The 13,686-nt window shown below is 42.0% G+C and overlaps 1 protein-coding gene across 3 annotated transcripts in view; it reads right to left on the bottom strand.

The window, feature by feature from the left end:
* The window catches only part of LOC116037268 (ephrin type-B receptor 1-B), a 173,564-nt gene that overhangs the window by 29,994 nt on the left and 129,884 nt on the right, over positions 1–13,686 (bottom strand). For all 3 annotated transcript variants that reach the window (XR_004101823.2, XM_031281087.2, XM_031281088.2), the window contains exons 6-9: positions 13,246–13,370; positions 5,377–5,539; positions 2,847–2,955; positions 1,832–1,896 (exon numbers count right to left, since the gene is read on the bottom strand). Coding sequence is in view for 2 of the 3 variants with exons in the window: in XM_031281087.2 (XP_031136947.1) it covers positions 1,832–1,896; positions 2,847–2,955; positions 5,377–5,539; positions 13,246–13,370 (462 nt within the window). In the remaining variant the exon portion in view is untranslated. The remainder of the gene's footprint in view (positions 1–1,831; positions 1,897–2,846; positions 2,956–5,376; positions 5,540–13,245; positions 13,371–13,686) is intronic.

Raw genomic sequence — 13,686 nt, 5'->3', positions numbered from 1 at the left:
GCCACGCAAGCAGCACTTAAATTATCTGTGGGAATGATGTGTGTTCATGTGTGTCCCCCTTATCTGCTTGTCATGACATTCCACCCAGTGTTTGGTGTAATGTTAGAGGTCTGATTTTCATAACCATAACCACGCTGCGCTGCGCTGCACTACTGAATTTACAGTATGAGCAGCATCGCTCTTGATGCCTGTCACATTAGGTGGGCTGGGAATGAGGAGACATCACCTGACGTGTGTGGCAACAGCCGGAACAGTAGGCAGCTGGGTGAAAGCCGGCTACACATTTTTTTTGGAGATACACCCAAAACACTTGGCTGAGCTGCGCTATTTAATTGTTGGGTTGAATACTGTAATTACAAAACTGCCAGTCAAATCTTGAGAGAACAGAAGAAAACAATGCATCATGGGGTGGGGGATTACTTCATGAGTGTTGGCGGTGTGAAGGTTGAAGGAATAAACCGATGAATAGGATCCCTTATCAGCGTTTTATTTCCTCTCCACTTCAAATTGCTTATTTGATGATTAGGGCTGCAAACGTCTCTGATCTTTTGTTTATTCCACCACTCACGTTAATTGCATTTGGTTTTTCCCAAAGATAGCCTGTGACAAAACTGACTCTTCTGCCCAAAGCAGGTTTAATGAGCCCCCCGGCTGCCATTGCTGTAGCTTTGACACAAAGTAACTGTTGAAACGCTTTGTTGTGTCAGGCTCAACAAAACTCTATCCCCTCGAGTGAGCCCCTTTCCAGACTGCTAGGTCGGCAGTACACAGGGCTTTCATTTATGGTACAAATCTCATACACACCCTTTTGTGTGTAAGTGTGTGAATATACTGTATGTGTGAGAGGTTATATGGTTGTCACTCCAGGTTTTCCCCTCATCAGTCGGTGACAGGGGAGCACTTGAAACATGACTCAATCATACAGCCCTGAGAGATGACTGTCAGTCAGTGCCAATGTATAAAGGAAGAAAAATGTAATTTACATCCACAGACGCCTGCACCTCAGGTAATTTCTATTTTACCTTACCTCCTTTTCATTAATGCATTATGTAAGAGTATATGCTTTATGTACATGTAATATATCATATATAATATAATAACAGTAGAGGACTGGACAAAGTGAAAAATGGAGATGTAGCAAATATCAATAAAATATGTTAGACACTTAGATTCCACCTATATTCACCTATGCAGCACAATCCTTTAATTTTTTGTATAGAAAGTGTTAAACTGGATCTCTGCATCAACATAAACATAGCAAAAGACAATCATACTAATTTAGCTAAATCCTGTCTGTGAATATGAAGGATGTGTACAAGGATGAATGGCAACAGATTCTACGAGTCAGACTCACGACTCTAGAGTTATGGCCATTTAATCTGTGGTGTCACCTATAGATCTACAGTATTACACAGGCGATTTGAAGGGGGATGACATCTCCTACATTTTGACAGAGCGTTTCTATTTTAACTGGCACAGCTTTTCTAGCCTGTGCGGCACTGGTTATTGTTATTATAGTTACTTTGGTTCTTCCTAGTATTTTATGTTCCAAATTTGTTATTTGTAATGAAGTGGTGAAAAAGTATTGTTCTGCTCAGGCAGAAATTTGTGTGGGCTATACTGATTTGTTCATCTTGAACCATGACATCCAGGAATAGTCTCCCAGTTCAGGAGCTATGAGCCAAAATGTTAAGTGCTTAATAGCCATATGGCCACCAAGGTCTGCCAAGTACGTGTTGAAATATCCATCGAATTAACAGACAAACTTAACATATGGGACCAAAAATTAACCACTAGCTTATAGGAGCACTAAGTATTAGGGTTGACTCACCTCTTCCTGTGCTGTAATGTTGCAACTTGTCACTGTACACCGCCTCCTTAGTGTATGCCCTTTTCCTGAGGGAGCCATGAACATTGAGAGAGAAGAGAGAGAAAAAGAGAGAGAAGAGAGAGAGATGACAGGATGAAGGGAAACGTAAACCAGGCCTTATTACTCTTCATGTTTCTCTGTATAGCCTAAAAAGGATGTGGCTGAAATTGAATCAGTTTGTAAAGGTTAGCAGTGGCAAATGAAGCTTATGAAATTGAGCTGATTTTTAATTAGACCTTGATAGGATCTCTCTGCTTTTCATCTGTCTCCTCGGCCTCAGCATCAAAAGAGCCTGGCCCGTTTGAAGAACACTTTACTTACTCAAAGTTGCACACAGCACTGCAGAAAATTTGACTTTCATATATCTAAAGTGGAGCAAGATAGGAATGTGACAATGTGACAAACTGCTGCAAAAACAAATTGACTTGACTTGTGTAAGTTAACAGGGCAACGTAGGAGTTGTTAGGATCTCTATGGAGTCAAATATTCCATTTAAAATATGTCAACTTAGCTTTCCTTTCTGTCAAATTGAGTGCTATTACTAAATGCTTTAGTAGAGTAAATGTAAGTAGCACACATACTATGTGATTTAACATATGTCCTGGGGATGTGGCTTTATTGCTATTACAGTATGTCTCAAAAACATACAGTTTCAGTATTAAAGAATGTCAGTAATCTTAAGATACATTTTCCATGTATATCCCTGTTGAATTTTACTTTAACATGATGTATTATATGCAAAGTAGTCATATACAGTATGGTTAGATTGTGATTGAAAACTTTGCATGCAGGGCTTCTGTATTGAATAGCACTGGGTTCATGTCATTATGTCCACCTGTTTCAGGGGAGAAAAAACTTTTGCTACTTGAAAAGTAGCACAATTTATTTGTCAGGGTCACATGTAGCGATGAAATCACAAACTTTGCAGCAGTTTCTGCATGTGTTGCAAGGGATGGAAAAAGGAAAATGTGGTTACCTGCTGCACACAATGGCGATAGCGACAAGGGAAACAATAAAGACCACTCCTGCTGCCGCTGACCCCGCAATCAGAGGAAGCTGTTCCCTCAGCTCAGACTTGAAGTCATCTGTGTCACACAAAGAGAAAGGCAGATGGACAGACATTGAGAATGCCTTATGTATAGAGCTTAAGGAGCATGACTGTATGTTTTTATGGAGGTGTGTATGTGAGTGTGTGTTTGGGAGGTAAAGAGTGAAGAAGAGGCAGAGCAGAATGGTTAGACTGGGTGTAATGATGGATAAAGAAAACATATAAATCTCTGCAGAGCGGCGCTGACAGAAATCCGGTGAGCTTTAGAAAGACTGACTGACAGGTTGTGTTTGATAAACCAGCAGAGAGACACAGAGGGACAGAGAAGCATAAAACGCATGGTGAGAAAGAGTGAACGGGGCCTCTCAGCCTTCTCTGCTGCAATACGTTGCTGTCAGAAATGAGCGGACAAGAAAGCGTACCTTGGAATGCTGTTTCTCAGGTATTGTCTACTGCCAATCACACATGTAGCCCAAACATGTTTTATGTACAAAGCTGGGGCAGGCTGGTAGTAGTTCAGAGCACAGCATAAATCCCTGCCTAAAAACTCTACACAGCAGAATCCTCAGCTATCTTTTTGTGTGGCTTTCCCGCGACTTTGGCACCAGCAAACACTGTAGTTAAAGCAATGCACGATTTAGCATGCTGCAGGCAAATCAGCAGCTTCTAAATCCAATCCCCTGTGTAGAATGGGCCTATTGGATTAAAGTGATAAAGGATGAACTAATGCATCTTTCAAGCAGTGGGAGAGCTGGGATATATGAGGAAACTCAATGTGACAGGAATTGCTCACTCTTTTAACTTGCAAATTTATCAAGTATGTTTTAAAGCAAACAGTGTGAATGATGTTCCTGCTTCCAGGCAGTTTTACTGTTCTCTTTTAGTGCATATTAGGAATGATAGGTCCAGACAAATCTCCTCGCTTCACCTATATGAGAATGGTGATTTTCCCTGACAGCCAGAAATCACACAGCTACCTGTCCCAGTGCTAAATAGACTACTATTACAACCAGTTAGTAAACTGGGCCTCAGCCTATTAGAGAACTGGAGAACTATAACATCCTGTAACCCTACTGATGGAGCAATCAACTCTTTTTCATCACACCTGTCAATCAAGTGTGTTTGTGTGTGTGTAGAGGTGGCAAAAGGACACCCAGTGGAGGTGTATGAAAACGTGCCGACAGGAAGACAAAAGGGATTATATGTTTTGTGGAAAGACATGGAGGGAGAGCAGCGGTTGGGTGGCGAGGTGGTGTCTTTGTGGGATAGTGGAGCGGCTTGACAAAGGGAAGAGGAGACCGGCAGAGGGGCAGGAGGTGGAGCCGTAGGTGTGATTGTCAGCAGTTCTCTAGCGTCTGCTGCTAATTGCCTTGATGAATGTCGTGCTATGGCAGCGAGCCAATGGATGAACTGCAAACAGTGTTTGTGTGAGCAAGCGTAAAGCACGTGCACATGTTTGAGGGAAAGATAATTTGCGACCGTGAGGGTGCTGCAAAGGGGCCATGACTGTGCCACTACATCTGCTCTGCTCAGGTAAATAGCAGCAATGATCATCACCTTCATCATCATTATTATTAAGCTTCCCATTTCCCCCACCCTCAAGATCATCACCGTCTTATTCATCGTTATCATCTTCATTACCGCCATACAATGTGGAAATGTCACTCCTGTCTTTGATACATTATGAGCTATGGCCACGCGTGCATAGTAGGCCAGAAGTCCAGCCAGAGGCACAATAAGGCAGCGCGTTGGCAAATATTGTGAATGTTTTCAAATCAAACGTTTAATCCATCCAGACTGAATCATGCTGTATTCATTTTAGCTCCGATTCTACTGCCTGACAAGTATATGAAAAAGTATTAAGAAGTAATATGCAACGCCATCACCACCAACCCTGCACACACACACCTTGCACTTACACTAATAAACTTAGTTTCACAACCTTGCCAGTGTAGCAGGTGTTGCGGCTCCTCTTCAGCCCCTTTCCTCTCCAACGATCCAGCCCCCCCCTCCCCTGGCAAAAAATTAATCTCATCAACTACTAATCACAGCTATGCATTCTGGGATGGCTCTCCAGCAACAGAAGGGCTGGGTGAAAAACCAATTAGCTAAGCATTTTGGATCAAGCACAGTTAGTTGCACAAACAAAAGACACTCAACGTTCTACATATTCAAAGCACCCACACACACACTCAAACCTGACCGTGAAGGAAATTAATTTAGCTGTAGAAATAGAAGTGCAATCAAACATTACAGTTCCCCTCTGTCTCACCTACTAATAATGCAACAAGAAATACAAAGAGCGACAAGAGCGTTAGAAAGAGTTAGGGTGCGTGTGTGTGTGTGTGTGTGTGTGTGTGTGTGTGTGTGTGTGTGTGTGTGTGAGTGTGTGTGTGTGTGTGTGAGAGAGAGAGAGAGACACAGAGAGAGCTGTTTCTCCTGGCTCGGCTATCCTTACCATCTGTGAGGGTTTGGAAGCACATCTTGCTGCTGTCTTTGCCAAAGCCAGCCACAGTCCGGGCCCGCACCTGTACCACATAGACTGTACCCGGTCTGAGGCCCTCAACGCGTGCAGTGTTAGTTTGGCTTCGCAAGATGGTGGAGTTAATCTCTGCATGGTCCTAAAAGGGGCAGCGAACACAGGGAGAGCAGGTTAAAGATGACTTACAGAGAAGATGTCAGCCAGAAGCTGTTTAACCGCACAGTTAAGAAAGACAAGACTCAGTGGTAGCAGCAGGAGTTTGACAGTGAGACAACAGACATACTTATCAAGCATTGTATATTAAGGATATATTATAAAGAACATGGACCAAATTTGGAGGAAATCAGTTAAGGCTTTATACTGTAGTTGTAAACCAGAGATACAGGAAATGTAGTTTACTTTTGATAAACATATACAGAGGACAGATGAAAACAGTAGATAAAGGGAAGAATAGATTAACAGATATGTTTATTTTTTACCATTCCTGATAAAGTGTTGGTCAATTTGAACTTCAAATACACAACAAGCATACACACATTAAAACACACACACAAGCAAGCAGACCACTCACACAAACACACTTTCCATTCATACAGTCACACACATACACATAATGGTAATTAAAGGTAATCATTTCTCACAAATTACAAAGAGCAATAGCTTCTTCTGAACAGTAATAGAATTGCATTACATATTTGTCTCTTCAGATGTGCTTTATTAGGCAGTTTAATTACTGCAAGAAGTTTCAACATTACATCCTCGTGTTTTGTTGTCTGAAGTAGGTTGCTTTTTAAATATGATGGCAGGCCAGTTCCACCCACAGAAAAACATTTTATTTTTTCATTAAAGGGAATGCTATTAAAATCCTCGGTGCAACTGCTGTTTGTCGTAACATTCTATTTAGGTGTCTCCCCTCTTTTTATGTCTCCCCTCTTTTTATGCTCTGTTTTAATATTTGAACATATGTTTAGATCCTCTCAAAAGTCTTATTTCCACATGCATTTATGTATGCATATATATAGCCATCCATTATCCAATGTAGATGAGCGTGGGACCTGCCCTCCAGATCCTGTATCTCAGTCTCTCTCTCTCCAGGCTCAAGAGAGCCAGTCTGCTGCAGTGTAGTTTGGGGTTTGCTGGAGGTATCTGATACAGGGGATCAGTAATTACTTAGGCCTGTCACCTTCCTATAACCCAGAGTGAATATGACAGCCAGAAAATAAGATTGCACCTACATTACACCCACCACTGCAGGCTGCTGATAGCTAGATGCAGACAGAAAAACTGTACAGAGGGAGGGAGGGGCAATTGAAAGTAAAGGGGCAAAATTCCCTATGTCAGTAAAACAGTGTAAATAGACGCAGGCTGTGTTTTGTTTTGGTAAACAAACTGTTGTTTAATGCTGGACTACATCTTATAATACACGTATAACTGCTCTGAGAAAATATGAATAACAAATCTGTGTAGTGTGGAAAAGGTAGATAGGCAAGGAGGAAGCAAGGGAGGGAGGGGGGAGGAGGAGGAGGAGGAGGAGGAGGAGGAGAAGGAGGAGGAGGAGGAAAATGATGGTAGGAAGCGATAAGAAACTCGAGGCAGAAGCAACCCACATCGAAATCCTTATCCAATCTGATTGGTGTAATTGAATCATTCCGGTTGCTCCGTCATTGAGCAGACGAAGCAACCCCACATAATGATGTGTGCAATCACATTAGCTCTTATTGGACACTCTGGGCTTGATGAAGACAAATGTTTGGGCTTGGGATGGTAGAGCATCGCACCAACAGGCTTTCATTCTATCTCTGAAAGGATAGAGATGTTTATAAATGGAATGCTGAATGTAACAGGGTTAGAGAGTTTAATCATCTCGCAGACCTTTTGTGCATTAGATCACACAATCTTTCTCCAACGTGCTGCGTACAAATACTCAAAAGAATTCTGAATCTTGACTTTAAAGAGGCAGCTTGTGCATTTGAAAGAGATGCAGATGACATGAAGCTCCATGACAGACTGGAAGCATAGTCACCTATTCATCTGGTATAAGACATGGTTGAGTGCACATGGACCACTTAGGGTCAGGACTTGCCTACTTCTGCTATCAGTCTTCCTGCATTTCTCAGGGCCACACCCCCATCTGTTGGATTTGAATGGGGGACAGGTGAGCAGACAGATGGCAGACTGCCAATGGGGGAGAATCCCTTGAGTCAACACCAGGTAGGAATGGCCCTTTCATGCTGCCAGTCAAATAGGGATTATGTGACACACACATACACACCCACATCTGCCACTTAAAAATGAGCTGGCATTTGGCACTCCAGCAGGTTAGGGGATAGCCAATATAAGGCCATGCCAGGAGGGACTTCCAGCCATGAGAGGTCCTCTCCTGCTGCCAGTCAAATGGGGATTATGAGGACCACACCCCAACTCGCTAAATAAAAACAGAGTTGCAGGTGGGATGGCAGATGGCAGAGCAGCCAATCAAACGCATTGCCAGGGGTGAGAGACAGGAAGCGCCGCAGGGAGTTTGGTCTCTGTAGCATTCAGTAAAATCACTAAGACAAACTTAGCAAGAATGGTCTTTCTAATATATATTGTTAGTAGGTTAACATCTCAAGGTGTGCAATGACCTACTCACACTACCTAACTACTTGGACTTTGAACCACATTGAGAACTGGGCCCATTTTAAAGGTTTGACAACATTTACAAGATGCACTACATTAGCACTGGATCCATTCTAGTCATATTGCTAGAAGTCCAATGCTTGTATTTCCTTCTTGTTAAAACTTTCAATTCATTTTTTTGTAATTGCAAATTTCTTACCAATCGTCATTATGCTGTTTTTTTGTTGTTGTGTTTTTTGAAGGGGGGGGGGGTTCCAGTCCAAAACCATTACTGTTATAGATACACCAAGATATTATATGTGATATTGGACTATAAAAATAACCTGACTTGATATGAAGTGTGTGTCTGTGTGTGTGTGTGTGTGTGTGTGTGTGTGTGTGTGTGTTTGTGTGTGTGTGTGTGTGTGTGTGTGTGTGTGTGTGTGTGTGTGTGTGTGTGTGTGTGTGTGTGTGTGTGTGTGTTTTTTTAAAAAAAAATGCCAACCACCCAATATGGACAGCATGGCCGCCTGGCAAAGACTGACATTGTGGATACCATGTGTCCTCTTCACAGGCTCACACACATGCACGCATGAAAATACACTGACACACACACACACACACACACACACACACACACACATAGGGAAAGGGAGGAGGGGAGTGTATAAAGAAGTACATTCTAACACTGTGTTTGTAAATTGGTAATGAAAGAAAAAAACTGTCTCCCATTAATGGTAAAATTACAATCTATTGCCTACGGTAAAACATAAATAAAGGGGGAGAAATACGGGCTTACAATTTAGATCTCAGAGACTAGATAGGTCCTATTACTAAATGCAAAAAAATACCATTATCTCATGAGTTGTCTCATGAAAATGGTAATTATGTTGCATGGAAATATAATGGTGATAAAAATAAAGATAAAAAAAACATTTAAGCCGCTTAATCATTTTGGGAAATAAAAAAACTAAAATAATGCACAAGCAAATTATATCACAATACGGCGACAAAATAAAAAAATTAAAAGATTTCCCACCCAACCACTAGGGAGCATGCTAAGAGAGAGGTGAGAAGGATAATCATAGCTACACTATAATTGAATGGGAAATGTATTTGCTTCAGCACTTTCAGTTGGTTTTTCTTGTTCTTTGCAGCCACCTCCTTTTGAGATGACTCTTAGTACGCGTTCTGTTCACCTGGAGACTAACAAGGAGGTCTGGGGTGGGGTGGGGTGGGGGACAAACAAAGAAGTAGAGAGGAAGGGAGTCTGAAATGTGAAAACCCTTGCTGGGGGACCGACGGAGTGCTGCACAAGTCCTGCTTTTCACAGGTTATATTACAAATCTAAACTTGTCCGTACAACATCTGTGTGTGTCACCAAAAGTGTTGTGGTCGACTCTGAAGGCTGGCAGGGAGAGAAGAAAAGAATAATAAATACTTTATCCTGGCTTCTCTTCTAAGGAATTGCTAATTGTATGTAAAGTACAATGGGGATTTCAGAGTGTCAAAATGCAGATGGTGCTACGACCAGCATGCTGCAGATCCCGGTGACATGCTGTAAACTTGTATTTGCTCCTGACTTTCCCACATTGCTGCATGACTTGCTATCATCCAGAATTGATGCACCTGAACTACTGCTGACACTCACACACAAACACTGACACAAGCTTACACACACATACACACACCCTCTTTCTGACACCAACACACACAGAGTCATCAGTTACCAGCGCCAGTGGCTGCTCTGCTCCAGCCTTAATGGAAGGCCTGACCTCCGCTATGCTGAGTTATTTCCACACTCCCCAAATTTTCAGGGAACCGGAGGAAAGAGGGTATGAGAAAAATAGAGCAACAGGGAGCATAGGATTCTACTTTTTCAGTGTAAAACTTTAATTCATTTCATTTTGCTTCCCAATTTACAGGGTCCCAAGACCACTTACTCTGTAATGAGAAGGTGGGTTGAGAAAGGGAGTGAAGTCTGTTGAGAGGACAGCCTCCAGCACTCACTACAGCTTTTAGGTGAAACTGTGAAAATGCAATCTTTTTAGGTCATATCCCTTTCCTTCGTGTAACTACAGCCTAAACAGCCACTACAGCCATGGTAAATCCTGTCCGTGAGTATTGCAAACCGTTGTTGAGTGGTTTGGTTCCTTAAGCATTTAAACACATTAAACTGTGTACATAAAACATGTCATTCATGTGTATGGCATGATGTGCCTGGTGAACAGCCTTCATTTAAATGAATAGGGTACCATCTTGAAACATCGCATCCAGTTCTTCTTAATATGCTTACGTCCCCATAGGGCGTTCCGGAGGCCCAAGAGTCAAAGTCACACAACCATGTAAGCCCAATGTCCATAGTCTAAAACCATCCTGTGGACCTTTGTCCCATGACAACTCCGTATTTTATTACTCACTCTATACTGTGAATTGTCAAATCAAAACAAAAATGCCACAAAAATAATCACAAAAGGATTTAAATTACTTAATAAAAAATATGTTCCTGTGTCAACAACAATTAGTTGTGAGCAATATGTTTTCAGGATGACGGCTAAAAACTACAACATTAAATGCAGGGTTGGTAATTATTTCCAATATACACTTTTTATATATTGTTTGGAATGTTCTTCTTACCCCAACAGCAATAATATAAGTTAACGGCTCTGAAAAAGGATCGGAAAAGATCTGTCATCTGTAGCTGCTGTAATCCTGTAAAATGTCCACCAATCACAACTTCACTCTGCTTTGAGAACCAATGAAATGCCTCCTTTCCCTGCTGCGTGTTATTATGGAACCCAAGCAAATTCTAGGAAAGGCCCGCCCTTCAATAGCATTCACACAATACTATCGGCCAGGCGTCCATGCTTACGCAAGATAACGTAACCTGATTTGTTCAGGTCCTATCCCCTGACCAATCAGCTATCCTAACCTTAACCACTCGAGGTCAAGGCCTAACCCCAACCAATTGGGCTGCTTCGTAGGGCGGGCCTTTCCTAGATGTTACGTGGGTTCCATAATAATATAATATTTTCAACATTACCAACCCTGCCTTTAAGCAAAGAAAAACAATTTTAATGTTGTTTTATGATTACACTGATTTATTATTCAACACAGAGTGTGGCAATGCCATGCTGCTGGAGAAGTCGCTCTGGTAAATGGGTATGGGGAGCTTCCTGTGAGACAGAGTGTACAGAGAGACAGCTTACTGCTGTGCTAAGGATTAGCTGACTGTGCCAGGCACGCTGAGACAATCAACTCCAGAATCCTAACAGTGTGACTACTCTCAGATTAATGCAAGCATTGGGAAGATGCATAAAGAAGAAGGTGAGTATAGCAAGGCCATTTTTATATAAAAAGCCCATTTTTTATGACTGTATTATCCAGCCTATAAGTTACCTAATAGTGCTGGGTAAAGCTGGGATTGTGTGATAGACATGGTGTGAGACATCCCCCCATAATTGCCTTTTATGACAAAAAGGTCACATCATCACTTTACGGCTGCGTGAAACTTCCAGATTTTGTAGACCTCTCAAGCATTCAGAGAATCAATGGAGAGCTGGCAGGACTGACCTCGATAGAATGCAATTTAATTCCCTGCTCCTCCATGTGCAACAAGCAGGCTAAACATGCATGGAAGTAACCCAAGCCAAACTGTGTGACACTGAGAATGTATGCCCACTTTTCATCATGCATGTTTATAATACATTTGAACTGGTATGGAAATTACACACATGGCATTAGCTTTGCCACCATCTGTTTGTTTTTTCTTCTGAGGGTTGGTGCTTAATCAGGCACAAAAACACATCAGCAGTGACACTTTGGACATCAGTTGCTGGCTGAGGAAAAGTCTGTTTAGAGCCTATAAAAAGCCCCGTCAGATCCAAAATACAGAGTGTCAAGGGAGGACCACCAGTGTGGCAATCTCATCTCCACAGCCTAGTGTGGCGCAAAGCAATCACTCTGACTCACCTTCTGTGTCTAACTCAGACGGCGGTACATTTTCTAGATAGAAAACACGTACACGGCAATATGAAGGTACATTAAGGCAGAGGTAGACAACATAGAGCGCAACCTCTCTGTCATCTGAATCATCCCGTCGCAATTAGCAATTTCGTCCTTGTTAATTCAGTAATTTGTGATTAAGCCGTGCTCATCTATTTGTGTGGAAACATGCTACATAAACATCAATGGGATTAGGTTTCATTGATATTCATGAGCTAATGGGAGGCTGTATAAGTGTTATTTACACGACACTAAGCTGTCTGGCAGATAAGGTTTCTCAGGGCTATGGCAATCGGATTCAATTTCATGACCTGTGCAATGCCAGAGGGGGAAACAGCAAGCAATGCAGCTATTATTGGATAACTGAGTTTCCAACTGCAAACAATTTAAAAACATGATTGTTGTTCTCTCTGATAGAAAATGCTAAATGTGACAAACACTATTTCTAAGGTGGAATGTTGAATGGAATGTGAATATTGATCCACGAACCGTAGCCAAAATGAGATGGTGTGAAATAAATAACTAAACAGGAAAAGAAAAACATTTATAAAACTCTATTGATTTTTGTCTGTTATTTGGAGAGCGGAACATGGGTGAAGGTGCACCAAGTCTCGCAAAAGTCTTAGTTCGAGATGACAAAGACTGAGGGAAAACAACGTGCATGACCAACTTTGCTATAACTATCGATCAGCTTTAGGAGGACAAACAAGGGCCCAAACAAAAAGCTAGAGTCTCCGATCTCTGGGTATCATTATGTCCAAGGCCTTGGGAAAAGCCTACAGGTCAATACTGGAGCAGCATAGGCGCTGTGGGGTAGGGCTGGAGACTTAATAAAGCAGACGTATTGTGTGTGAGCAGACGGGTCGATGTGACTCCCCCCCAGATGCAATGCATTTTCACAGCGGGACAGGTTGCTGCACTGTGCAGAGTGGGCCTGGAGCAGAGGTCAACCTATTCACTTCATCAGCAGTAGAAACCAAAGAACAGTGGGAGAGATGGAGTGAACGCAGTGAAAGAACAAATTATCAACCCAGGGGACTCTGCTCATGGATATCAGGGAGTGCTTAGATTTTTTGGGGGCTTTACATGCAGTTTGCTGTGCATGTGCAGAGTAGGAGACACCACTTTGTATCTGAAAGAGCTAGCACTTCACACATATAATTATACACTTACAGTATACCGTATATGCTGTCAGACAGAAACATGTAAATTCATGCATTTTCACACACCCACTTATCTTACCTTCTCGTAGTAGCGCAGCTCATAGTCCAGGATGATGCCATTGGGCTGTTCTGGTTGTGGCCAAGACAGTGTGAAGCTATTCATGGTGGAGCTGATCTGGTGCATGATGGGAACTATGGAGGGAGCTGTAGGACACAGAAAGAGTAACACAAAATCAATACATTTCTATAATAACTTATTCAGCCCAAACTGATGGTAAAAAACCCCAAAAAGATTGCTCAGTTGTATTCCCTCAGCCACAAGGTGAGAGTTTAAATCATGTGTGCTGCTCGACAGGCAATTCATTTTAACTTTAAACATGAACATGTGGAACTGTGGCCCTGCGTAGCCATATTGATTGTTTACTTTAGATTCAAAATTGGTATATCAAGTCAGCTTTGGGACAACCACTTTATTATCTGCATAATATTCATTTAACAAGTTTTATGACTTTCAGGAAAG

Source organism: Sander lucioperca, chromosome 9 (assembly GCF_008315115.2).
Source record: "Sander lucioperca isolate FBNREF2018 chromosome 9, SLUC_FBN_1.2, whole genome shotgun sequence".
NCBI classification, from domain to species: domain Eukaryota; kingdom Metazoa; phylum Chordata; class Actinopteri; order Perciformes; family Percidae; genus Sander; species Sander lucioperca.
This window is presented reverse-complemented; position numbering and strand designations above follow the sequence as displayed.